This window comes from Borostomias antarcticus (assembly GCF_949987555.1).
Source record: "Borostomias antarcticus genome assembly, chromosome: 21".
Lineage (NCBI taxonomy): Eukaryota > Metazoa > Chordata > Actinopteri > Stomiiformes > Stomiidae > Borostomias > Borostomias antarcticus.
Window position 1 is genome coordinate 19,575,547 of NC_140254.1, and position 27,475 is coordinate 19,603,021.

The 27,475-nt window shown below is 47.6% G+C and overlaps 3 protein-coding genes across 4 annotated transcripts in view; 2 read left to right on the forward strand and 1 right to left on the reverse strand.

Moving 5' to 3' along the window:
* Nucleotides 1-4,544, forward strand: part of elmo1 (engulfment and cell motility 1 (ced-12 homolog, C. elegans)) — a gene marked incomplete at both ends in the record, with an annotated part of 92,993 nt that extends 88,449 nt beyond the window's left edge. The window contains 4 exons of the mRNA XM_084455039.1: nucleotides 3-43; nucleotides 477-559; nucleotides 3,819-3,896; nucleotides 4,344-4,544. Of these exons, the coding sequence (XP_084311165.1) occupies nucleotides 3-43; nucleotides 477-559; nucleotides 3,819-3,896; nucleotides 4,344-4,544 (403 nt within the window). The remainder of the gene's footprint in view (nucleotides 1-2; nucleotides 44-476; nucleotides 560-3,818; nucleotides 3,897-4,343) is intronic.
* A 3,196-nt stretch (nucleotides 4,545-7,740) lies between these two features.
* On the reverse strand, nucleotides 7,741-25,492 carry pex1 (peroxisomal biogenesis factor 1). 2 transcript variants are annotated; one of them, XM_084455411.1, is made up of 24 exons: nucleotides 25,329-25,492; nucleotides 24,967-25,152; nucleotides 24,753-24,836; nucleotides 24,155-24,269; nucleotides 23,154-23,887; nucleotides 22,641-22,760; nucleotides 22,404-22,518; nucleotides 20,915-21,021; nucleotides 19,870-19,955; nucleotides 19,125-19,257; nucleotides 18,943-19,039; nucleotides 18,465-18,635; nucleotides 17,959-18,113; nucleotides 16,606-16,792; nucleotides 15,751-15,917; nucleotides 15,426-15,560; nucleotides 15,169-15,233; nucleotides 14,587-14,729; nucleotides 13,372-13,475; nucleotides 12,644-12,820; nucleotides 11,136-11,390; nucleotides 9,622-9,816; nucleotides 8,724-8,875; nucleotides 7,741-8,053 (listed from the first exon to the last, which is right to left on the reverse strand). In XM_084455411.1, exons 1-24 carry the CDS (start codon nucleotides 25,434-25,436, stop codon nucleotides 7,981-7,983), a joined length of 3,864 nt encoding a protein of 1,287 aa, XP_084311537.1. In that variant the 5' UTR covers nucleotides 25,437-25,492; the 3' UTR covers nucleotides 7,741-7,980. The 2 variants fall into 2 exon arrangements, with proteins under 2 accessions (XP_084311537.1, XP_084311536.1); XM_084455410.1 differs by having other exon boundaries at nucleotides 22,395-22,518.
* Nucleotides 25,493-25,724: 232 nt separating this feature from the next.
* On the forward strand, nucleotides 25,725-27,455 carry rbm48 (RNA binding motif protein 48; the record flags this gene model as incomplete). The annotated part of the gene is made up of 5 exons (XM_084455040.1): nucleotides 25,725-25,847; nucleotides 25,995-26,185; nucleotides 26,387-26,532; nucleotides 26,680-27,272; nucleotides 27,387-27,455. 5 exons carry the CDS (start codon nucleotides 25,725-25,727, stop codon nucleotides 27,453-27,455), a joined length of 1,122 nt encoding a protein of 373 aa, XP_084311166.1.
* Between the last annotated feature and the right edge of the window lie 20 nt (nucleotides 27,456-27,475).

The following is a 27,475-nucleotide window of genomic DNA, read 5'->3' on the forward strand; positions in this document are numbered from 1 at the left end:
AGTCCTCAGGGGGAGGTGCCTCACGACTCGCTACAGGACAAACGTGAGTCCGACTGGCCCCTGATTGGCTCCTGACTGGCCCCTGACTGGCCCCTGATTGGTCCTGACAAGCTTTTAAGCGGTGCAGCCGTTATATGTGACGTGCGCGTCCGTCCGTCCGTCCGTGTGTGTGTCTGTTCGTAGCATGAGATTTAGACCAATCAGGAGTTGGCCAATACCGTTGCACACCACCCGAGGGCAGTAGAGATGGCTCGTAAACATGGGTGTGATTTTTAAACCATCCAGGACTACAGGAGGCTCTGGGAGACTCACCCAGAGGCACAAAGTGATTAGAGTTGTCCAATGGGAGGGGGTCTGGGGCTTCTGGGACTGTTCCAGGCAAGCTCAATCAATCACAGATAAAGTATGTGACAGGATATCTGATGGGGAGATGTTGTTGTTGTTGTTGACATGTTGTGTGTCTCCGTCTCTCACAGTGCCCGTGGCCGATATCAAAGCGGTGGTCACCGGCAAGGACTGTCCTCACATGAAGGAGAAAGGGGCTCTGAAACAGAACAAGGTGTGTGTGTGCGTACAGTCTATGTGTGTGTGTGTGTGTGTACAGTATATGTGTGTGTGTGTGTGTGTACAGTATATGTGTGTGTGTGTGTGTGTGTGTACAGTATATGTGTGTGTGTACAGTATATGTGTCTGTGTGTGTGTGCGTACAGTATATGTATGTGTGTGTGTGTGTGTGTGTCTGTGTGTGTGTGTGTGCGTACAGTATATGTGTGTGTGTGTGCGTACAGTATATGTGTGTGTGTGTGCGTACAGTATATGTGTGTGTGTGTGTACAGTATATGTGTGTGTGTGTGTACAGTATATGTGTGTGTGTGTACAGTATATGTGTGTGTGTGTGTGTGTGTGTGTGTACAGTATATGTGTCTGTGTGTGTGTGTGTGTGTGTGTGTCTGTGTGTGTGTGTGTGTGTGTACAGTATATGTGTGTGTGTGTGTGTGTGTACAGTATATGTGTGTGTGTGTACAGTATGTGTGTACAGTATATGTGTGTGTGTGTGTGTGTACAGTATATGTGTGTGTGTGTGTACAGTATATGTGTGTGTGTGTACAGTATATGTGTGTGTGTCTGTGTGTGTGTGTGTGTGTGTGTCTGTGTGTGTGTGTGTGTGTGTGTGTGTCTGTGTGTGTGTGTGTGTGTGTGTGTGTGTGGACAGCCTGCGCCCTTGGCGGTGTGTGTCCAGACGCGTCTCTTAACCCGGGGTCTCAGCCAGTCCAGCACAGGATTTTATCCAACGCCGTGAACCCTGACCCCGCCGCCCCCCTGCCCCCCCCCACCCCCGCCGCCGTCTCTCCACCAATCCCCAGCAGCCGACACTGACAGATGAGACCGTACGGTGGTAACCATGGAAACAGAGGAGTGCTTCTCCTCCCATCCCCAGTCCTTTGTTACTCTGTTACTGTGTGTGTGTGTGTGTGTGTGTGTGTGTGTGTGTGTGTGTGTGTGTGTGTGTGCGTGCGTGCGTGTGTGCGTGTGTGTGTGTGTGCGTGCGTGTGTGCGCGTGTGTGTTAGACAGGTTTCAACCTCAACACAGTGTCGGGCGTTAAATACACGTAGCGCGTCCAGAGTCGTGGTTCTAACTGCTAAATAGTGATCTCCTGCTCTGAAGTCATGCTTTCAGCGTCACTGCTAAATAGGGATCTCCTGCTCTGAAGTCATGCTTTCAGCGTCACTGCTAAATAGGGATCTCCTGCTCTGAAGTCATGCTTTCAGCGTCACTGCTAAATAGTGATCTCCTGCTCTGAAGTCATGCTTTCAGCGTCACTGCTAAATAGTGATCTCCTGCTCTGAAGTCATGATTTCAGCATCACTGCTAAATAGTGATCTCCTGCTCTGAAGTCATGCTTTCAGCGTCACTGCTAAATAGGGATCTCCTGCTCTGAAGTCATGCTTTCAGCGTCACTGCTAAATAGTGATCTCCTGCTCTGAAGTCATGCTTTCAGCGTCACTGCTAAATAGTGATCTCCTGCTCTGAAGTCATGCTTTCAGCGTCACTGCTAAATAGTGATCTCCTGCTCTGAAGTCATGCTTTCAGCGTCACTGCTAAATAGTGATCTCCTGCTCTGAAGTCATGCTTTCAGCATCACTGCTAAATAGGGATCTCCTGCTCTGAAGTCATGCTTACAGCGTCACTGCTAAATAGTGATCTCCTGCTCTGAAGTCATGATTTCAGCATCACTGCTAAATAGTGATCTCCTGCTCTGAAGTCATGCTTTCAGCGTCACTGCTAAATAGTGATCTCCTGCTCTGAAGTCACGCTTTCAGCGTCACTGCTAAATAGTGATCTCCTGCTCTGAAGTCATGCTTTCAGCGTCACTGCTAAATAGTGATCTCCTGCTCTGAAGTCATGCTTTCAGCGTCACTGCTAAATAGTGATCTCCTGTTCTGAAGTCATGCTTTCAGCGTCACTGCTAAATAGTGATCTCCTGTTCTGAGGTCATTGATTTATTTGATTGATTTATTTGCTGAGGTACAGCGCAAGTTAATGAACAATCACTATATGATTTTATCAATACAAACAGAGATTGTAAACTAGCCAGGTTGTAGCCAGAGGTTCATTTCCACCTGTATTCCCATGGGAAGATGTTCCCTACAAGAAGACAAGTACACTACTAAAATCCTATAACGTTAAATCTAAAAGCATAACATACAACAAAAACATACATCAGGATTATAACAAGATAACCACATATCGATTAACTACTAGATTACATATATAAACTCGGGCAGATGGAGACAGTTTAATGTGTGCAAGCCTGATTGGACTTCAGCCATTACCTAAGATGTACTTTGAAGGTGCTGAGTGTGGGGCGTTCATGAGGCAGACTATTCCAAAAGTTGCCTCCCTTCACTGAGAGGACGGAAGGTTGTGCGCCTAAATGGGATTAGGCCCTTCCCCCTAGCTGTGAGGGTTAGGGTTAAACTGTGAGGCGCGCCTCCCCTGGGGGGCTCCAAAGAAATTCAGGGAAGGCGCAGAGAGATGTTTAGGAAGAAAAAAAAAGAGAAAAAACATGTTTTTTTATTTTTGAAATGTCTATGGTTTTTCATGAATGAAATGTGATTTTAAAGTGCGAAAACATCATAACGTTAACTAGCAGCAGGTGCCACCGAGCTAACTTAGCTGTGTAGCGTTATGGGCTAGCTAACGCTGCCTTGCAAAATGGACGAATTTGGGGGGTTGGGGGGGGCGCGGGTGTGTCACTGTTTTCAGAGGGGAGGCCCACATTGATGGAGTTTGGGAACCCATGTTTTAGACTAACGCCGCTCTTCCCACGTGGGGAGACCATCTTGGACGTGGTACAGGGAGAGGGAGGGGGAGGGGTCTCAAGGTGTCCCCTGTCCAGCAGGAGGCGCCGGTGGCTGTTTGTCAGGCCGGACCATCTGGTGGCGCGGTGACGGCGGAGACGGGCACAGCAGGGGGCAGAGGGCAAGGCTGACGAGCATGTTAGCTAGCGACCGTGTTAAATCTCACCTCCTCTCTCTCTCTCTCTCTCCCTCCCTCTCGCTCTCTCTCTCCCTCTCTCCCTTTCCCTCTCTCTCCCTCACTCTCTCTCTATCTGTCTCTCTCCCTCTCGCCCTTTCGCTCTCTCTCCCTGTCTCAATCTCTCTCCCCCCCCCTCTCTCTCGTTCTCTCTCTCTCTCCCCTCTCCCCCCCCCCCCTCTCTCTCTCTCCCTCTCTCCCTCTCTCTCCCTCTCACTCTCTCTCTCCCTCTCTCTCCCCCCCCCCTCTCTCTCTCTCCCTCTCTCTCTCTCTCTCTCAGGAGGTTCTGGAGATGGCCTTCTCTGTCCTCTATGAGTCTGACGAGTATTTAAACTTCATTGCTTCTGACAAGCACGAGGTGAGCCGCTCCCCTCAACACCAGAGACACAGACATGCTAACAGCCCGTTAGGACTCCACATACCTGCTGAGGCTGCTACTGACGTGTGTGTGTGTGTGTGTGTGTGTGTGTGTGTGAGAGAGAGAGAGAGAGAGAGGTCATGCATGCAAATGTGTGTGTGTGTGTGTGAGAGAGAGAGAGGTCATGCATGCAAATGTGTGTGTGTGTGTGTGTGTGTGTGTGTGTGTGTGAGAGAGAGAGGTCATGCATGCAAATGTGTGTGTGTGTTAGTGTGTGTGTGTGTGAGAGAGAGAGAGGTCATGCAAACAGGTGTGTGTGTGTGTGTGTTTGTGTGTGTGTGTGTGTGTGTGTGCACGCCTGCGCAGGTATGTGTGTGCCCACACAAGGGCGTTTGTCTGTGTACTTCGTGTGTGTGCGTGTGTGTAACTCCTTACTATCTGTCTCAGTACTGTGTGTGGACAGACGGTCTAAACGCCCTCCTGGGCAAGGAGATGACCAGCGACTTCACCAAGTCCGACATGGACACCCTGCTCTCCATGGAGATGAAGCTCCGCCTCCTGGACCTGGAGAACATCCAGATCCCCGAGGCCCCGCCCCCCATTCCCAAAGAGCCTAGCAACTATGACTTTGTTTATGACTGCAACTAACCAACCAACCAATCAGCCGTCTACTGTACTGGACCAATCCTCTTTTCTTATCCGCCAACTGGAAAACGAATGAACGATAAACGTGCAAAAATGGAAAACGTGAAAAAGGATCTATTGAACTATTTTCCTCTTGCTATACTACTTGCTAAACTTCCTTTTAAAAAAAGAGCTGTGCATTTTAATGGGAGGGCCTGGCGCTGAGTCATCAACAGAGAGAAACCAGGAAGTAGCCGGTGGCACTGCCGGCCTGTCGACGTTTGGTTTTCCCCTTCTTCACTCACCTCTCTCCCAGGTCTGGTGTCACCACCCCCAACCCTGCTCCCTCCCAGCCTGTCACCCTCTGTCACCTGTCGCTTTGGGGTTTGTCGACCTCTAGAAAATGCTAAATGCTGTTCCATTGTACTTGCTTCGGCCATTTTGTTTGGATTTTGGTTTACCTTCCTCTGTTTTGTGGGACGGGGGGGGTGGGTGGGGGGTAGGGGGTAAACGATGGCTGTATAGCAAAGGGTTGGGTTATGTTGGGGGGGGAGGGGGTTGGTTCTTAGCCAAAGTCTTATGTTGTTGTCTCACATTCACACGTATATGTGGCAGCTATTGTTTTGTAGAGGGCGGAGAGATGGAGCGTATTTATGACGTAGGTGTGTATCATCAGTCAGACGGTCGGTGATTGTCATTTCCTGTGTAACTCTTCCTGCTTCTCCATGCTTCACATAATACTGTTGACTGTTACAATAAGTGGGCCAATCTTTTCGAACCCCGGCACGGTAGTTATCTCCTCGAACCCTTCCATTATGATCATTAGCATACATTATGATCATTAGCATACATTATGATCATTCCAGCATACTGTATTCACACACAGGCTCAGCCAATCCTACTCCTGTAACACTTGCTTGGAAGCCCACATACACACACGCCTCTCCTCTACACACACACCTCTCCTCTACACACACACCTCTCCTCCCCTTTCCACTTGATACCAGTCAAATTCCATTTAATGACTGCTGTAAAAGACATTCCGAAGCAATATTGAGCTTTTTTTTGTTGTTTGGTTTTTCATTTCTTTGTAAGATGGTGTATTTTTTAGTGATATGTTTGTGATGCTGCCAAGTAGTCAGTATTATGTGTTTTAGTAAAAGGGAGGTTGTCAGTTTTTTTTCCCCAGAATAATATGGCCACAAATCTGAAGGTTCATGTACATTTAATTTAAACAAAAAACAAATCATGGGTATGATTTCCTTCCTATTGATTACCTTCAGGTGTTTGTCTGTAGGTTTTCAAAGCCCCTCAAACTGCTGTTTACATTAAAGAATTAAAGAAAACGGAGGCATCGTGTTTTATTGATCTATTGAGAGAAAGGCAGAGAGACTGTGTGTGTGTGTGTGTGTGTGTGTGTGTGAGAGAGAGAGTGTGAGTGTGAGTGTGAGTGTGAGAGAGAGAGAGAGAGAGACAGAGATTCATAAAGAGAATGAACCAGGGAGAGACGGGGTGTGTGTGTGTGTGTGTGTGTGTGAGAGAGAGTGTGAGTGTGAGAGAGAGATTCATAAAGAGAATGAACCAGGGAGAGACGGGGTGTGTGTGTGTGCGGGCGGGCGGGCGTGCGATGCGCAGAGCTCCGGTGTGTGTTTGACAGAGCGAGGCTGCATGCTAGTGCGCCGTTAGATGAAGCCTTGGTCTCGCCACCTGGTTTTGGGCCGTTAGATGAAGCCTTGGTCTCGCCACCTGGTTTTGCGCCGTTAGATGAAGCCTTGGTCTCGCCACCTGGTTTTGCACCGTTAGATGAAGCCTTGGTCTCGCCACCTGGTTTTGCGCCGTTAGATGAAGCCTTGGTCTCGCCACCTGGTTTTCCCATCACACGCATGACTGCGTCCGGGTAGATGAGCTCCCCACCCTGCTCTACCCAGCTCTACCCTGCTCTACCCAGCTCTACCCAGCCTTAGACACGTAACACACTGATCTTCACACTGTTTACCGCTCCAGATTATCCCCTTGCCCGTCCCCACATCGCCCCCTTGTGGTCATTAGAAATGGTTTAGCATTCATAGTCGGATTAGGCTACAGCACACAACCCTGACCCTATCACACAACACCGACCCTAACACACAATCCTGACCCCTGACCCTAACACAACACTGAACCCTGACCCTAACCATGGATGTATTAATAGAACTGGATAGGGTCACTCCATTCACTGTGACTGCTCGAAAGAATGAAGCCCTATTGAACCGCGCCATCTTTGAAAAAAAAGTGTCACTGATACATTTGACATGCGCAGTCAAAGGTATCAATGACACTTTCGTGTAGGGGCCTGACCCTAACACACAACACTGACCCTAACATACAACACTGACCCTAACACACAACACTGACCCTAACATACAACACTGACCCCTGACCTTAACACTGAACCCTGATCCTAGTTTTAACGCCAGTGTCCGTATAACGCCGTTGTGATTTGGACGGCTTCCAATCACATCCAATCAAATTTGATTTATATAGACATTTTAACATGCAAGGTCACTTAGGGCTCAACCGCAGCCCTCAGATACAGGAGACTGAACACTGGGAGCCCAGGGAAAAAAAGGAGGTTCATTCTAGCACACGCTCATATGTGGCGTCAGTGTGAAGAGTCAAGGCGAGCTGAGCTACACTTAGGAAGTTATACTACCGCCCTACAACACTGTGAGATGAAAGGGTGTTAACTGGAACCTCTATTATAATTAGATGAAGCCTCGGCCTCCCAAGCTCAAAATATGACAGGCCAAATTAAATGGTCCTTCTTGAATACACCGGCAGTCAGACACGGTGCCTCGTTTGACAGAAGCTTAAGGGTTCAGCGCAGCGTGCTCTCGCCATGGAGGTATAATATAATTGGAGACGGCATTGAACATGGCTGCCTATTTATTTCAATGAAAGTGAAAAAAATGCTCACCGGCCCAAGACCCTTATTTCTACCAGATCTCGTTTCTAATAGATGGGGCTTTTCTGGGTATCATTCACCATTCACCGACCCCCGCTAGCGCAGTGACCCATAGAAATATAACGGTCTCCATCTAGTTGTACAGGAGCTACTCTAACAGCACAGCCTACAGTCAAGAGATCTTCATAACCATGTCATTTATTGTTCAAAATATTAACATAATTTTGTTACGGTATGAATATGTACATTTAATCACAAGTATAATTGCGTCAGTAGAAAACACGATTAGCTTACATAAATTTACATATAAACATACTCGCATAGTTTCATTAATACAATGTATCCTCATGCATCCTCAGAACATATTAGTGAAAAGGTACGTACTTAATAGTGCTGAGCGTATGCAACTTCAGATCAGTTTTAATCACATGGGAATAAATTAACGATCCCTGTATGACATTGGGGAATATGTGTACTATGTATGCATACTGGGAAAAACAGAAGAACATTCTGAGGTCAAGCTAGGGTCACACGTTGTCCTGGTTTGAAAGCGGTGTTATTCTGAGTTTTCCCCGAGAAAGAATCGTATCTGAAAAAGAAAAGAATAAAACGTTAAAATAACCTTTTGAAGGTAACGCTGGAGGAGAAAGCGTCAGTCAGTCCAGATGAATACAGTTTTGTTTGTTCTATCTTTCTCTTTGTTCCAACAACAACAAAAGGAGTCAATGAAATTTTAAAAATGCTAAAAACAAGACGGTTGTCAGATTTAAGTGAAACTTGACCATTCAAGTCAAAACAAAGTGCCTTGAATAACGATGTGTCGACAAGGACAGAAATTGAATGTGGAAACGGAACAAACATTCTCATCCCCTGATCGCACAGGGAAATGTACTTTGACGGAGGGATAAAAATATTATAGAATGATTTCGTAATTGTATCTTAATATACTCAAAGCACATGGCATCACACAGAAAGACGCCTTCCAGAAGTTGTGGCGTGACTGAAAAATAGACTTAAAAATGATTTGTGTGCAACGGCTGGTTCAAAACGTTCACTGTTACAAAACGTTGGTTTAACACTTGCTTTGGGCTCCAGGAAATGCTCATATCGATATCTATGAATAAAATACTACAGTAAATAGCAATAATGGATGAATCCATCTCTTGATGCTCTTGAACACAACATCAGTGAATGACAGTGTAGCAATATGAACACTACGGTGAGTATACACTAGTGTACTGTACTACAGTAGTACTCACAGGTCAGAGTATCTCTTCCAGTCTTCTGTGTTGAGCGAGGGCCTGGTGGTGCCGAGGGCGGAGCTGAGGTGGGCCTGACACAGCAGCAGGCCTGGCCGTCCGGACCCGCCCTGGGCCTGGACCCCGCCCTGGGCCTGGACCCCACCCTCCTCCTGGAGACGCGGGACAGGCAAACACACCATGACGACGGACAAGTTGCATCGAGTGAATGAAGGAATGCATTTGTATTAGTGTGTCAAGTTGTCCCTAGATGACCCAGCCCATACGGGATAATTTGACACATTTCAATTTGAAGCAAATGTAACTTGTAGAACTATCCTTCATATACACACAGTGCACAACATGTACAAAGCATTGTAGGTCCATCTAAAAGAGGCTCTCTCCCTCGCTCCCTTTCCCTCTCTCTACCTCACTTTCTCCCTCTCACCCTTTCGCTCTCTCTCCCTGTCTCAATCCCCCCCCCTCTCTCTCTCGCTCCCTCTCCCTTTCCCTCTCTCTCCCTCACTCTCTCTCTCTCTACCTCACTCTCTCCCTCTCACCCTTTCGCTCTCTCTCCCTGTCTCAATCCCCCCCCCCCTCTCTCTCGCTCTCTCCCTTGCTCTCTCTCTCCCTTTCCCTCTCCCTCACTCTCTCTCTACCTCACTCTCTCCCTCTCGCCCTTTCGCTCTCTCTCCCTGTCTCAATCTCCCCCCCCCACTCTCTCTCTCCCTCTCTCTCTCTCTCTCTCTCTCTCTCTCTCTCTCTCTGAACCAGGTCCAAAATAAACCACAAACAACCACACAATGTTGCCTCCCACCCCTGGAAGAAAATAAACACAGAAACACAAGTGGGGTTTGAATCCCGGTTTTGGACCAAAGTCAACAGCACTAACCGCTGTGTGTGTCCTGACCTGACTCACCGTGGCTCTCCTGTAGCTGTTCTTGATGCTGCTGACGTCCTGCAGGAGGCGCTCTAGCTGCTCGTGGCTGGGCTCCTCGTAGCCGTTCTGGATGGAGGACATGTAGGCGGGGGGGCGGGAGCCGCCTGGGTCTCGCACCGACGCCCCTGTGAGGTCATGGGTCATAGAGTCGGGACCCGACACGTTCTGGGAGTTCTGGGGAGAGAGGAGAGGAGGGGGGAGGGGAGGGGTGCAGGCAGGGGGGCGGGGGTGGGCAGGGGGAGGGGGAGGGGGGAGGGCCAGAAGCAGAGTGTGGTGAAGAGGGTTCAGGTAGTGTGAGGAGGGTTCAGGTAGTGTGAGGAGGGTTCAGGTAGTGTGAGGAGGGTTCAGGTAGTGTGAGGAGAGTTCAGGTAGTGTGAGGAGGGTTCAGGTAGTGTGAGGAGGGTTCAGGTAGTGTGAGGAGGGTTCAGGTAGTGTGAGGAGGGTTCAGGTAGTGTGAGGAGGGTTCAGGTAGTGTGAGGAGGGTTCAGGTAGTGTGAGGAGGGTTCAGGTAGTGTGAGGAGGGTTCGGGTAGTGTGAGGAGGGTTCAGGTAGTGTGAGGAGGGTTCAGGTAGTGTGAGGAGGGTTCAGGTAGTGTGAGGAGGGTTCAGGTAGTGTGAGGAGGGTTCAGGTAGTGTGAGGAGGGTTCAGGTAGTGTGAGGAGGGTTCAGGTAGTGTGAGGAGGGTTCAGGTAGTGTGAGGAGGGTTCAGGTAGTGTGAGGAGGGTTCAGGTAGTGTGAGGAGGGTTCAGGTAGTGTGAGGAGGGTTCAGGTAGTGTGAGGAGGGTTCAGGTAGATAGGTTCCGTATTGATTCCCGAGGGGAAAATGTCTGTGTTGCACCAGCAAGACTACAAAAAGCACAGTCAAACTAATTGCCTATAAGTAATACAAATGTAAGACTAGGGCAGACAAAAGTGACGAGGACGAGACACGTGTAAACAGTAAGTTGCCTAGGATGCCTAGTAGTGCAAACAAGCCTAAGTTGTACACGAGCATTTCAATGTTTTCTGTATGCTTGATGTGTGCTAAACAAATTCCCCTCTGGGGCAATAAAGGTTTCAATTCAAATTCAATTCAATTCAATTCATTATCAATATCCAGATAGTGCTAGTGTCCAGTACTGTAGGTACCATGGCCCCACCATGCTGACTCTGTGCTTTCTGCGACATATCAGGTAGAGGTAGCCTTGTTGCCGCATTATGTAATAATGGTGCATTATGTAATAATGTAATGAATTGTCACTTCATTATGTAATAACGCCGCATTTTGTAATAATCTGCCGCATTATGTAATAACATTCTTGAACGCAGTATGTAATACACTTTGTTGTGATCCCTCCTTTGAATAAGTGTGTGTGTGTGTGTCCTGATTGTCAGTATGCGAGTGTATATACATGCCGAGTGGGTGTGTATGTACATGTTGGGGGTCCCCTACTTCTTTGAGTGTGTGTGTGTGTGTGTGTGTGTGTGTGTGTGTCTGTGTGTGCCCCTTCTCACCAGTCCCAGAGACGAGGGGTCGCCCAGCTCGGACTCGTAGGAGCTGCCGTAGTACAGCCTCCAGATGTTTCCGCGGGGGTCTTCAGCCTCTCGGGGCTCTGGCAGACCTGCGGCGGACTGGTCGAGGGTCAGACCCGCCACCCCGGGCCCCAGACCCCACTCTCCCTCTCCCGCCGAGTCGTCCGACCCGCTGCTGTGGTTCAGGAAGATCATGGAGGACAGGCTCATGTCGCTGTCCGAGCCCGACCCCAGCTCCTGGCGACGCAGAGAGACGGGGGGCACGGTAAAATAGGTTGGTAGGTTAATCGTGGTCAAGATGCAGCACACCAGCACAGTGTACAAGGTACAGGCGCCCCCTAGTGGTGATTGCCAGACTCACATGTGGTAGAATAGGACCAAGGCTACTGTGGATGGTCCTCTAGTCTACAGTATCTGTTATACTGTTGCTGTACATCCTTTCCATAAAGTCGCACAGAAACGGAGGTTTGAGATCATCTAACTTCCGTAGTTTGACGTATTTCCGGCGCAAACAAGCTATGAGGGTGGGACATATGTTTAGAGGAATTTGATTGGAACATTGACAAGTGGACGTGTTTTAAGAACTTTAGACAGATTCGATAGAAGGATAGCGTTGATTGATGGGTGGATGTCGTGAGATTATTGGCCTAAAATCTAAGGTACCTGTTGTCGTCATTGCACGTGACCTACTGTTTTCCAGGAGGTAAGAAATTATATTCTTTGATATAAGATTACAACAAAAGTAGAATTTTGTATTTTTTTTGGCATACATCGTTGAATAGGTGAACACTATGACCAATTATGTGAACCAAAATGGGACAGAATGCTTTTTTCATTTCAGTGCGACTTTAAATCTAACTCTACCTCTCCCCAGATCTAGCGGCTCTGTTTGTGTCCCTCACATGCAATAGGCTAAGGGGTGGACAGAATACTGTGGGCGGCCTCTAGATCTCAGCTCTGTTATCTTTTCCCTCTAACTTAGCACTTGTGGTAGGGTAGCTCTACTTAACCTAGCTCTACTTAGCCTGGCTCCGGTAAGCCTAGCGCTACTTAGGTCATCTCTAAATACGTAGCCTAGAGCTACTTAGCACAGCTCTGTTTAGCCCTGCTCTACTTAGCCCAGCTCTCCCTAGCCTAGCCATACTTAGCCAACTGCTACTTAGCCTACCGTTATGTAGCCTTCTTCTACTTAGCCCTGCTCCACTTAGCCCAGCTCTACTTAGCCTACTGCTATTTAGCCTAGCATTACTTAGCCTACTGCTACTTAGCCTAGCGTTACTAAGCCCAGCTACTTATCCTAGCACCCCCTAGTGTCAGGCTGTGTCCGAAATTCCTGCTACTTCCTATATAGCAGGCGAGAAGTAGCATGCTATATAGTACCTACTACTCCACAAAAACGATATAGCAGGCGAGAAAAATGTAGCATGCTACTTCTCGCCTGCTATATAGCAAGTAGCAGGCATTTCGGACACGGCCTCAGTCACCCTCACATGAAGTAGGCTGGACCCCTGGCTGCTGTGGATGGCCTCCAGCTGGGCGTTGTAGAGCAGAGCCTTGAGGTCAGCGCCAGTGAACAGCTCCGTGGCCGCCGCCAGCTGCTCCAGGTCCACATCAGCCGCCAGGGCCAGGCGGCTGGCCAGAGCTCGCAGGATCTCCAGACGAGCCTCCTGGGTCGGGGGTAGGACAGGACCGGCAGGGTTAATGTACCGTTGTGGTAGGAGGGGACAGTCAGGGTTAATGTACTGGGCTGGTTGGAGGTAGGACAGAACAGCCAGGGTTAATGTACTGGTCTGGTTGGAGGTAGGACAGAACAGCCAGGGTTAATGTACTGGTCTGGTTGGAGGTAGGACAGAACAGCCAGGGTTAATGTACTGGTCTGGTTGGAGGTAGGACAGAACAGCCAGGGTTAATGTACTGGTCTAGTAGGAGAGAACAACTCCATATATGGGCGTATGGCACAGCCCTTAGCCGCCAAGTCCCAAAACCCAGGTTTTAGTTTTTAAATTCAGTCCATTTTATTCTGGGCAAATGAATTGAAGCGATTGTATGAGGGGGAGTCATTTCAATCCTTTGGACTAGTATAGTTGTCCGTGACAAGCTTTTCTGAGATAAAACAACTGTAACAGACTATTCAGTTTATTACTTGATTTTATCGACCAAATCTTTTTGTCAATGCCTATGGCCAAGTGAGAGAGGCTTGGCCTTCGTGCAGTCGTACCTGGTCAGGTGGGGGGCAGTAGAGGGACTTGTCCAGTCTTCCTGGCCTCAGCAAAGCAGGGTCTATGAGGTCAGGACGACTGGTGGCAGCCAGGACATACACACCTGGACACACACAAATAAATACGCCCATAATAAGCATAAACACACACACAGACACACACTAGGGCTGTCAACTGAGCAATGAAAAGATATTTGACTTTATCTCTTAAATATTTTCAGAAAATCGATTATATTCGATTATTAGTATTATAGAATGTTGCATAGAAAATGACGCATAGAATGGAACCACTTCTAGCCACAAGAGGGCGCTCGCTGCCTATTAAGAACAAGCATCAACCGAACTTTCGTGTCTGTCTCTGTGTTTACAGGATTCAAGTAATGTTAATATCCAGTCAACATGGATGACTATTAGTGCAAACAGGGTCCTTTTATTAGGCCGATATCCTAGCCAACTGAAAACAAAACAAGAGGAATAGCCTTATAGTGCTGGTCCACTTGATCGTACGTTGCCTGCTGACTACCAAAAGGAAGCGCTTGGATTTTAAGGAAGTACGGTATTTCCTCTCCACCTAGGTAGTAGATACCGAGGTGCTGTTTTTTTGGCCTTGTTGAAAAGATTGAATACTAATGTAACGTGTTTTAGCGTGATTAGAAGACGGGCAGGACTCGGGAGGCTGTGTGACGCGCTCTGCTTTCCGCTAGCCTACTAATTGAATCTACATTTTGAAGATCGATTATGCATTTTTCCACAAAAGTTGACAACTAGTCAGTCTAAGTTCAAGTATTTATTTGACAGTCCTAACAGAGACACACACACACACACACACACACCATGAAGACGTTTCTCAGTTCACTGAACACTTAGTTATAAATAGCTAAGTTAAAAATAGAGGCGAATACCACCTTGAGAAACAATACTGTACTATATATATATATATGTATATATCAGACAGCTAACTGAAGCCCTGTTATGGGGGTCTCCTCCAGCCTGTCCCACCCTGACCCTCCACCCTGTTATGGGGGTCTCCAGCCTGGCTGTCCTACCCTGTTATGGGGGTCTCCAGCCTAGCTGTCCTACTCTGTTATGGGGGTCTCCAGCCTGGCTGTCCTACCCTGTTATGGGGGTCTCCAGCCTGACTGTCCTACCCTGTTATGGGGGTCTCCAGCCGGCTGTCCTACCCTGTTATGGGGGTCTCCAGCCTGTCCTACCCACCGTGCAGTCCCTCCACTCCGTCCATCTGGGTGAGGAGCTGGTTGACCACGCGGTCTGTGACCCCTGTGCTGTCGTGACCCCTCCTGGGAGCCAGCGAATCAAACTCATCGAAAAAAAGGATGCAGGGCTTTGCTGCCTGGGCCCTGGGGGGGGGAGGAGAAGGAGGAGGGGAAGGAGGAAGAGGAGTGGAAGGAGGAGGAGGAGGGGGAGGAGGAGTGGAAGGAGGAGGAGTGGAAGGAGGAGAAAGAGGAGGAGGGGAAGGAGGAGAAAGAGGAGTGGAAGGAGGAGGAAGAGGAGTGGAAGGAGGAGGAGGGGAAGGAGGAAGAGGAGAAGGAGGAAGAGGAGTGGAAGGAGGAGGAGGAGGAGAGGAAGGAGGAAGAGGAGTGGAAGTAGGAGGAGGAGGAGTGGAAGGAGGAAGAGGAGGAGGGGAAGGAGGAGGAAGAGTGCAGAAACAAAGATAGTGCAGATGTCAACACTACACCCACTTATAAGGCGAGTCAGAGATCGTTCATAAAAATGTAACGCTGTAGTTTTAAATGTTTTAAGTGATTCAGCGAGCCTGTTCCATAGTGAACAGCAGACCTCTGGAAGACATCTCGCACAGCTTGCTCACTGGCTCCGATGTACTTGCTAAGCAGCTCAGGACCCTAAAACACACACATTCAAATGGGACACATTCCTTTCAGAGCAGAGCATGCCATTAAGTTTCCAGCCTAACTATAGTAAACAAAGTGGAAAAATTATGTCGGGATTTAATGGGCATTAAAACAGGCAAACGCTAGTTACATAGTACCTCTCAAGCCTGCGTTGTTCTGTGAACTCCAGCGACTCTACGTTACCTTGATGCTGATGAAGTTCATGTTGCTGTCCTTGGCCACAGCTCCGGCTAGGAGGGTCTTCCCTGTGCCCGGAGCGCCGTACAGCAGAATTCCCGAACGCTGGCGGATGGGAAGACTGGAGAACAGGACCGGATACTGGCACAGAGGAAACAAGTACACAGCAAAACAATGTCACACGCACATATTTTTCTAATGGGCACAAAATGAGAAGAAACCTGTCAAAAAGAGGGCGGATTGTTCGGAATTGGGATATCAAAACATTCCGTTTGTCACCTTTACGGCATGACTCATTCAGACATTCTGATTGGCCGCCGGTGAAACTCACCTTAGCGGGCAGTAGGATGGTGTCCATTAGGAGCTGCCGTACGTCGCGGAGCCCGCCCACCCCCTCCAGCCCCGGCCCGCTAGGGGTGTGTAGGTTGGCCCCCCAAAGAGAGGGAGGGGTGAAGCCCTTCAGAGCCTGTAGGAAGTCCCTCCATGACAGACACACCCCTGATAATGGAGACATCCGTATATAGATTAGAACCTTCATCATACTATCTAACACATAAATAAGTACACCTCTGTATCTCTGTCTGTTTCCATTTTCCTCGGACACCGCCGGCCTGACGGTACTGATATTTGGCCCAGGTACCGGCGGTGGTCCCGGGCAGACGGTGACAGGGCTAGATTTTTTCATCATCATCATCATCATTTTTATTTAGGATAAATAATTAAATATTACTGATTGTGTGCTCCAACGGGTATCATAACTACTCATACAATAATGGAAGGAGAGGAGTCTCTGTCTGTATTTCGGACTGTCTGTATTTAAATTTTCTTGAGAACCGCGCCCTGTATGAAGTTGAAATGCGGCAGGTATATTGCTCAGGACACAAGGATGTGCAGTGGTTCTCAATAAAGCTGCAAGTGGCAATACTCAGACCTGCAAACTCTTGAGTAGTGAAAAAGGTGACAACATACAAAATTAAAACCCTCTAGATTCACTTCAACTACCCTGTTTGACATAACAAAGGTGTCTGTAGCCAAAAGGTGACAAGTTTGCAGGTGTGAATACTGGAGCCCAAGCAAAAACTTGTTCTGAACAGGCCCATTTTGAACGGGCACTGCACTAGTTTCTTTAACACCAGGTGAAGTCAGTGTGTGCGTCTGTGAGCGGCGACGCGCGCATGTCTATTACCCTGGGCGCTCTGGCCTCTGTGTACGGCGTTGGCGTAGACGGCCCGCTCCAGCAGCAGGGCGAGGTCGCGGGGCAGGTAGCCCTCCGTCTCCTTAGCAACGACCCCCAGGTCGAGCGTGCGGAGGGTCTCCTCGGATAGGGTGGTCTTCTTCTGGATCAGACAGCGTAGGATCTCTGCTCTCTGGATCTGGGGGTCAGAAAACAAACAGGAGATACAGTTAGCATGCCTTCTGTATGTGTATGAAAGAGAGAGTGTGTGTGTGTGTGCACTTTAACATTACTATACTATAAGTTAAACATAAGAAATGTGGTGATTTGTGGGGACATAGGATGGTCCTCACAAGTTTAGGGTTAATTTTAGGTTACAATTAGGGTTGGGTTTAGAGGTCAAATGTACAGTAATGTTTAAGGTTAGGTTTAGTTTTTTTTGGGGGGGGTTATGGTTAGGGTTACGTTTAAAGCGGTCCCCACAAAGGAAAGCCAAAGAGTGTGTGTGTGTGTATTAAGGCTGTCAAATAAATACTCGAACTTCGACTATGGGGAAAAAATGCACAATCGATCTACCGCAAAGCAGCATGCGTCACACAGCCTCCAAGTCCCGCCCATCTTCTTATCATGCCAAAACACTTTTTTTTTGTATTCAATCTTTTCAACATGGCAAAAAAACAGCCAAACGACAGTATCTATCTATCTAGGTGGCGAGGAAATACCGTACATCCTTAAAATCTGAGCTCATCTTCTCAACAGCCGGAAGGCAACATTGTAAACAAGCACTGAATACGATCAAGTGGACCAGCACGACAGGCTATTCCTCTTGTTTGGTTTTCAGTTGGCTAGGCTATCGGCCTGATTAAATGACCCTGTTTGCACTAAATGTCCCTCATGTTGACTAACATTAGTTGAATACTTGAATCCTGTGAACACAGACCGAAAGTTCCGTTGGTGCTTGTTCATGACAATAGGCGGAGAGCGCCCTCTTGTGGTTAGAAGTGGTTCCGTTGTATGCATCATTTTCCATGCAAAATTATATAATACCAATAATAAAGATTGTAGGCTTATATTTGATTTTCAAAAAATATTTAAGAGAGAAAGTCGGATATCATTTCTGTGCTGACAGCCCTAGTGTGTGTGTGTAAGTAAAATGTATTTATAAAACACCTTTTAAAACCAAGGTTACAAGGTGCTGTACAATGAAATAATTTAAAAAATATAGGAAAACATACACGCTACCACCAGCAATATAAAAAAATGTGTGTGTACGTGTGTGTGTGTGCGTGTGTGCGTGTATGCGTGTGTGTGCATGTGCGTGTGTGTGTGTATGCATTCGTGTGTGTGTGTGCCCACAGTACCAACCTGGTCTGGGGCCTGGATGTGTGTGCGCCCCTGGAGGAAGTGTGAGCCCTGCACCTCTCTCAGGGTGGGGTGGAGAGACTGTTCACTCTGGCTGGTGATCACCAGACACACCAGGCTGGAGCGCACAACCACGTCGTCTACCACATCCCGGAGACCTGAACACACACACACACACACAAGCGCACGCACACACACACATACACACAAACGTACATAAACACACAGAAACGTACATAAACACACAAACGCACATACACACGCACACACACACAAACACCCATACACACACACACAAACGCACACACACACAAACACACACACACGCACACAAATGCACATAAATGCACACACACACATACACACACAAATGCACATACACGAACAAACACACACACACAAACACAATAATGACAAATGCTATTAATTAGGCATACCGCCAAACAGACACATTCAAATCCGGGCTACACACAAACAAACACACACAAGGACAGTTTGGGGTGCCGTACTCTGGGCAATGTGCTGACGCAAGAGAGCCTCCGGGCCATGTTCGTGTTCTGGTGAGGTCGGTGCCCCAGTCACATGATCCAGGCCATCCAGTAGGACCACAGAGGGCTGTCTCCAAACCGCCTGCTCAAAAACCTCCTCCAACATGTGTCTCAAAGTGTCCGCTCGCTTGCCTGAGGGTTAGAACACCGTTCTGTATCAGCTTTCAAATTAAATCAAACTTTTATTTATATAGCACATTTCATACACAGAGGCAACACAATGCACTTCACACAGAGAAGGGGGGGGGGGGGGGGGGTCCATACAGTATACCCTGATCCTGACACTCCACTTTTCCAAAGGGAAGCAGCCTGTGTGTGCATGTATGTGTGTGTGTGTGTGTGTGTGTGTGTGTGTGTGTGTGTGTGTGTGTGTGTGTGCGCGTCAGTGTAAAATAAAATACTATGTACAGCGTGTGTGTGTGTGTGTGTGTGTTCCTACCTTTTAGCATCTTGCAGTCCACCACCTCCACGTGGGCGTCCAGGTCTTCCTCAGCTTTCCTACACAGAGCTGTGGACAACGCCGTCTTCCCACCCCCCTGGAAGGAGAGACGCACTCTTAACACTAACGCTACACGAACAGAGGGTCCGTCAACAGGCTGACATCTTCAGGTCAGAGGTCACCTTGGCCCCGGTGATGAGCAGAGCTCCGCCCCTGAGGCCACGCCCCATGGACACCAGCTCTCGTGCGAGGGGACTTCCCAGAAGGCTGTGCGAGATGAACTGGAACGCCGCCCTGCTCAGCTCGTCCACTCCCCTGTGGAAAAGGTGAGAACGGAGACACACACACACACACACACACATCGCACACAGACAAATGTAAACTCAAACTAAGTGAGATGCATGAGCTGTCTGCAATTCAGCGGAAATAAAAATGGCCGTTCATAAATAGGGAATAGAGGGGAGCCTCAGTAGCTCACCGGGTAAGGCGCGCACCATATGAAGACTAGTTCGATTCCCGGCTCAGACTGTGTCCCGGTCTCAGGCCGGTCTCTGGTTGAGCTGTTGTCATGTCTCGGTGTCGCCCGGTGAATAACTGGTATTTCACTCGGGGCGATCGCATTCCTCTGAACTTTATTAAGCCGTGCGTTCAGCGCAATAACCAGACACATGGCCTCTCTTCATTCCCCCAGGCCGCTGTTTCGAGGAAGCTCCGATGTGGATCAGCTGGGCAAGATCTTTGAGTGAGTACCGTGCTTTCACGCGCCGCAAACACGCGGGTTCGATTCCCGGCTCGGGTCCTGTGCCGCATGTCCTCTCCTCTCTCTCTCCCACATTTCCTGTCTCTCTACACTGTCCTATACCATTAAAGCTGAAAAGCCCTAAACAATATATCTTCAAAAAAAATAAATAGGGAATAGAGGCTTACCCAAGAGTGGTGAGAGAGGGAAGGTCTGGACTGGGGGCCTCAACGATGGTTTTTACAGCAGGCATGGCTACAGGCTCCCTGATTACCTGGAAAAAACAAACAAAAACGATGAGCTGTGAGTTTTTTTGTATACTAGACGTTAATAGAGTATTTGAGATCCATGGATGAGTAGTTTGATGAACAACAGCAGCAGACGACTAACGCTGGGTTCACACTAGATTAGGAAGCGCCGCCAAGCATCAATTCTCCCGCGAGCAGGAGCCCGGCTGTTCACGCCACCACAACTGCCACCGAGCCATTCTGCTCCTGCACTTCACTCACACGGCTCATGGGAAAAACTAGACCAGATGCTGAAACTATCACTGCAGAGTGTGATCCGTGGGTGAACAGTTCAATTGGTTAACAAGGGGCCGCCGGAAGGAAACCGTCTGTGCCAAGGTTATTATAGTTAACGAAAACTAACTAAAAAACGAAAACTTGGTGTGAAAACACATTTTAGTTAACTGAAATAAAAATAAAAACTAGGCTTTACAAAAAAACGATAACTAACTAAAACTGTATTGTGTGTTTACAAAACTAACTAAAATAAACTAAAATTATTGAGAAAATGTCCTTAGTTTTAGTCTTTTTCATTTCATACATAAGCCTAGTATTTTGGGTGGATATGAAATCTATCCTCCATTTTTTTTTTTAGCTGTGTCCCTGCGTAGAAGTAACCTGACGTGCACCAGATGGATTGTTTCACACGGAGTGAAGCAACATGAGCTTGTGAGATCAGGATGGTCTCACGCGCAGAAGAAGAAAACTAAAACTAATACTGAAACTAATAAAAACTAAACTAAAACTAAGCATTTTCAAAAAATAAAAAATAAACTAAACTAGAAAACCTGCTTTAAAACTAATCAAAACTAAACTGAAATTGAAAACAAAAAGTTAAAACGATATAAAAATAAAAACTAATGAAAAAAGCAAAACTATTATAACCTCTGCGCTTGGCGGTGCCCCCGCCTCCAGAGTGGGCCCAGGGAAAGCTTGTGACCGATACCTGGATGTCTGTGCTCCGTATCACAGATGGAGCTAACAGAAACAACTGGTCTGCCGGTTCTCCCTCGGGCTCGGGCTTCAACACCGTCAGGACCAACTCCACATTCACTACACAGCAGCAGAAAAGATTCGTTTAAATCAGAGCACATGAAACAGTATGGTGATAGTGTTGTAGATTGTCTTTATGGCAAGAAAAATCGATTGAATTTCCTCCCAGGGCACCAGTAAAGTGATTTTAATTAAATTGATATCTCATTTTCAGATGTCATTCACAGCGTCTAAGGTGCACTATATGTATTGGGACACCTACAGTACACATTACACCTACAGGAGCTTTTATGACATCCCATTCTAAATTCATAGGCATAATATCTTCTGGCTGACCTTGCTTTGTGCACTGGGGCACAATCGTGCTGGAACAGAAAACTCAAACTGTGCCCACAAAGTTGGAAGTATATAATTGTCCAAAATAGGGATGTTAACAGGTAATCGACTATCGATTAATCGGCGATAAGAATTTACTCGAGTAAGATTTGGTTACTCGATTAATTGCTCGTTAATGCAACAGAACTTTTTTTTTTTGTTGAACAAACGTTATCAACGGGAGTTGCGTGAAATGTAATCATGATTTAAGGTCTGACTGCACATGAGGGCGCCCCGCCATGTAGTGAAGGCTAATTGGGATGCCAGGAAATTTCAACAACACAACGGAAGACACAAAAATGAAGCAAGCAAAGCGCATTCCAGCGCGGGACGTTCTTATTAATTAATCGACTATTGTTTGTTAAGGTTAACAGTTATTGATTAATGAAATTCCTTGAAATTTGCAACCCTTGTCCAAAATGTTAATGTTTCAGCTTACCAAGACACTTTGAACAATTCTATGCTTCCAACTTTGTGGTAACAGTTTGGGGAAAGCCCTTTTCTGTTCCAGCATGACTTTGCCCCAGTGCACAAAGCAAGGTCCATAAAGACATGGTTGGGTGAGGTTTATGTGGAAGAACTTGACTGGCCCGCACAGAGCCCTGACCTCAACCCCATCACACACCTGATGAATTAGAACGGATATTGCGAGCTAGGCCCTCTCGTTCAACATCAGTGTCTGACCTCACAAATGCTCTTCTGGATGAATGGGCAAATATTCCCACAGACACACTCCAAAATCTTATAGTAATCACTCAAAAGTCTTCCCAGAAGAGTGAAAGCTGTTATAGCTGCAAAGGGGGGGACCAACTCCATATTAATGCCTATAAATTTAGAATGGGATGTCAAACAAGCTCCTGTAGGTGTAATGTGTAGGTGTCCCAATAGTTGTGTCCATTTGATTTGATTTGTTCAAGGGGGACACTGTACATTAATAAACACTTACAGAAAATGAACACATTTCAGCAAATGTAAATACACCCAATTATAGCCATTATAGCCATAGGCTAATTTCCAGATGGTCCATATGGTGTAGATGTTTGTAAGGGTGCCTCTACCTTCAGTACCCTGTAGGAGGATGGTGTGTGAGCGGGCGGTCAGGCAGGCCAGCGGCTCGTGGCTCTGTGTGTGGAGCCAGCCCAGGAACGCTGCCCGGACCTCCTCCTCGCCGTCGGCTTCAGGCTGCATCACATCACAAAGCAACGAGGCGTTTCACAACGTCGCTCACCACACTCAGGTTTCCGTCTAAACAGAGGCCTGGAGGACCACGGGGGCCATGGTGTGAGAGGTGAGCAGGGCCTCACCAGCGGGTTCAGGGGCCGCAGGCTGACGCTGGAGGCCACTTTAGGAGGCGTCTTTACTGGCTTGATCCTCACGGTTGAATGGGGGTCAATCTTAAGCCTGGTTTTCAAGAGCTCCGGGATCTGAAAAACACAATCATAACAGCAAGAGATATGATTACACCTGGACTTAATATGTTACCCTCTGGTTACCAATATAAAACAATATTATATATTTTCCAACATGATTTTAGGATAGAGCCCGCACACCAAGCTATAGTTTAGACTTCTTTATTTATCAAAATTAGACAATGTTTCGATCCATTATGGATCGTTGTCAGGTCCATTTGCAGCAGACATTCATAATATTTGCGGGTTAGGTTCCCAAGCCTATCATACTGAACCATACGTTGTGAGACAGAACCTGTGAACATAGAGCCTACTGTGGGTGACACTGAATGAGGTGATGGGGTACATCAACGTTGACTCTTTAGTCACTAGTGGTTCTTAAGAGACCATGGGTGTTAATGTACTCACGCAGACCCTTCCACTGTGAAGCTCTCCTCTTCTGGAAGACCTCTGATCTCCTCCAAGCCTCTCCACATGGTGGCACACCACCTTAACCACACTGACCTCCTCCTCCACCTCCACCCTGGCCTTCTCTCCCTCCCCCGCGCCCCCCACGGCCTGAGCACCACCTCCTTGCTTCTTCTTCTCCATAGCCTGCCTGGCGCTCTCTCTCGCCTCCTTGGGAGACGGTACCCTGGACAACAGGCCGTACGTCACGGCCGGCTGTCCTCCCTTCAAACTGCCCTCCGTGTGCTGCCCCCAAGGCAGCAGGTGAACAGCCCCGTGGTTGATTTCAGGGGGTAAGGACAATGGCGCCGCCTTGCATACCCTATAGACAGAGTCACGCAGGAGGGCGGGGATGGCGGGAACGGGGGGCATCTCTCTCACCGGGTCATAGGACCCCGTTACCAGGGATCTCACCAGGCTCTTCAGGTCTGCAATACCGCCCCATTGGTGTCTCTGAGAGCTAGGGTTAGGTCGCTGTCCAGGGGGGTCCGAGTGGGCCTCCTGGACACTGCTCTTGAGAGAGGACCTAGGGGAGGAGGAGAGGTCAAAGTTGGGCTGCCTGTGGTTCTGGCTGAGCAAGGCCGTCCTGAAGGGGGCGCCGGCGAGGTCTTCACTTCCTGTGCGGATCTTGGGAGAGACGAGGAGTTCGGTGAACTGCTCCAGTCTCCCGTAGGGGACGGCTGGGGAGAGAGATGCTACAGAGGAGAGAGAAGATGGAGTGTGTTTGTTAAACGTACTCTCTAGACGTTTAACAAGAATATTGCCGATTCATGTTTTACCCCCTTCTAATACTATACATTTCCCATGAACAAATTTTATGTTACTAACAGCACCTTGAACACTCCCCACCAACACACACACACAACATTCCCACCAACACACACACAATCTAGAACCATAATAAAATTAGATTTTTCTCCTTTTATCATGAGGATAAAAACTGAAAAACAGGTACTACTAACCTATCCTGATGTAGATGACGGTGCGCTGGTCCACCCACACAGGAAACACAGCGTCCTGGAAGACCACTCTGATCTGGTCCATAAGCCGCTGTTCCAGAGTAGTGCTGTGGAGCTCCTGAGAAGGATCAGTGTGGTTAACCCAGGCTACTGAAATACTGCCAACCGGTCCACACTGTTTTAAAGTCGCACAGAAACGGACGTTTGAGATCATCTAACTTCCGTAGTTTGACGGATTTCCGACGCAAACAAGCTATGAGGGCGGGACATATGTTTAAAGGAATTTGATTGGAACATTGACAAGTGGACGTGTTTTAAGAACTTTAGACAGATTCGATAGAAGGATAGCGTTGATTGACGGGTGGATGTCGTGAGATTATTGGCCTAAAATCTAAGGTACCTGTTGTCGCCATCGCACGTGACCTACCGTTTTCCAGGAAGTAAGAAATCATATACTTTGATATAAGATTACAACAAAAGTAGAATTTTGTAATTTTTTTGGCATACATCGTTGAATAGGTGAACACTATGACCAATTATGTGAACCAAAATGGGACAGAATGTTTTTTTCATTTCAGTGCGACTTTAAGATCAGACTTACCAGGATCTCCCAGTCATCAGAGGACAGAGGTTCCACAAACACCTGCTGGACTGACAGGACCTGCTGACAGGGCCGCAAGAAGCCCTAAAAGATACGATTCATCAGGTTACGTTATTATTGCAACTTAAAACTTGTCTAGGGCTCTCAAAAGCATCTAGTGAGTTTCATATTAATGATGCGGTATCTTTAATGTAGATGGACTGATCAAGTCTACCTGCTCTCCGTCTTTGAATCCCAGCTTGTCCCCCAGGTGCCTACTCAACTCCACTTTATGATCTTGCAGTTGTGAGCTTCGGCTTGGAGTCCAGCTGAGGAACACTGCAGATCCACGGCCCCACACTGCAGATCCATGGCCCCACACTGCAGATCCATGGCCCCAGGACAGCTCCAGAGCCTGGTTCTGCACCAAATGCAACATATTACTCTACCATCATAGCTACAGTATGAGTTGTGTTATAGGCTGGAAACCTCAAGTGTCGTGTGGTCGTATAACGCAAGGCTAACCGTGAGCTAAAGCTAATGAGAGAGCTAGACAGCTAAGTTAGCTAGACTAGTGCTAAACGTTCTTGATCTTACCTCGTTAAGAGAAAGCTGTGTTATCAAGTTGGAAGGAAGGTGAAGAAAACAGTTTTTAGAGTTGTTAAAAACCAGCGTGACCGGTTGGATGCCATAGCTCCCAAGCATAACTGGTTAAAGATGTCCCTAGGCTAGCTAGCTGAGACCATGGATGTATGAGCACGGCTGGGACAACCAGGGACACTGTCCTTCTGATCGAAGTACTCTGTTATGACACAGGAGGGCAATGGCATCGGTAGCTGATCGATTACCTCTGTCTGAGCACCGTCGTCCGATTTGTTTATCTTGAGCTACCTTCAGAATAAGAGTCCGCGTACAGATTTTATTGACATCTCCCTATCCGGGTTTGACTTTTATTTTGAAAGCAGATAAAGGAAGTTACATTCTGCACTAAACATGGCGGCGCCCAACAGCAGCTCCAGTTGGAGCACCCCCGAGGTTTACAAACACCACGAACAGCAAAAAGTGTGCATATCTCGACCGAAGTATAGAGAAGGAAGAAGACTGAAAGCAGTAAAGGTAGGAGTTACACTTAATTGCTATATTAATTAAGCGTAACATATATACCCAATCAGTGTGAGCTGCACACCAACTGACCAAGCCAGCTCCCCAGTGATTATAGCTACACCTCGGTGTTCATCTCACTCTGAAATCTGTTCCCTTTAGGTGTACACCATCAACTTGGAGTCTCGTTACCTGATGGTGCAAGGAGTCCCAGCCATTGGAGTGATGACAGAACTGGTTCAGCTATGTGCTCTGTATGGGGTTGTGGAAGAATACAGGGCACTCGACGAGTACCCAGCAGAAGAGTTCACAGAGGTCTACCTCATCAAGTTCCAGAAGCTCACTAGTGCAAGGTCAGCATGGGGACTTAGATGGGGACCACGAGATGTCATATGGATCTCATAGAATATGCTGTTTAATTAGGCTACATTTCAGTTAAATCTAACAGTGTATTAGCTTTATACAGTTAATTGAGGCCTAGTCCTAGTCATAGACTTCATAGACTGTGGAATTTACAGAGAGTAATAATACATTTAATTGTGATTCTGTTTCAGAGCAGCCAAGCGGAACATGGATGAGAAGAGCTTCTTTGGTGGAATACTACATGTGTGCTACGCCCCTGAGTATGAGAGCGTGGAGGACACCAGACTGAAGCTGCAGGACAGGAGGAGATACGTGGTCCGAACTACACAAATGAAAGGTACAGGTCATCTGAATGTGCTGTGCTAGCGCATCACTCCAAAAAACAACATCTATAATGATTGTTAAGAGTTACATTTTGCATACCGGAGTGGAATACAGGATGATATTACGTTGAGAGACTGATTGGTTCTTTTCTTTTGTGAAGCAAAAGAGAAGGAAGAGAGTGAGAAGGCCACGCCCTCTGCCACACCCGCCTCATCTACACCAGAGACGACAACCTGCAGAGATGAGCCAAGAACTACAGATACTAGTCATAGGGGCGAGAGTTCAAACACCGACCATTGCTTTGGCTTCCCTTTACTGCCCTTGCCCCCTCGAGAGGAATCTCACAATAGACACACCCTATATAGGCACCCGTTTGAGCATCAGGCACATCAACACAGGACTGTACCAACTGAGGACAAAATGGGGACATTGCATAATGCTATTGACATTAAACAGCAGCAAACACTCAGCTCAATCTCTGGACCCAGTTCTGGTCCCACCTCTTCCAGTGGAGACAGGATAGTTCGCAGACCGACTAAAGATCCACCTCCAGCTATCAGATTTGTACCCAGGACCACGGACTTGGAGAACAGGAAACGCAAAATGGACGGAACTTGTAAGGACCCGTTGTTTGGTATTGTGGGAAACGAAGAACCCATTGTTGGACCAAGACTACCAGAACCGCCCAAAATGGATATGGAGGACGAATCCTTGAACAGAACGGCCGACTTGATCAGGAATACAATGAAAAAGGTAGCCCGATATCAAATACAGTTTCGTTGTCAAAATCAATCACACCTTAAAGATTATAATAATGTGACAAGAGATTTTAGGCAGTCAACTCATTCTTTCATTCATTTTGCTTAGGTCACATCGGTTCCTGATATCAAGCTGACAGAGAAGAAGACCAAAGTCAAGCCCCGAAGGAGAATATAACAGATATCCACTACACACAC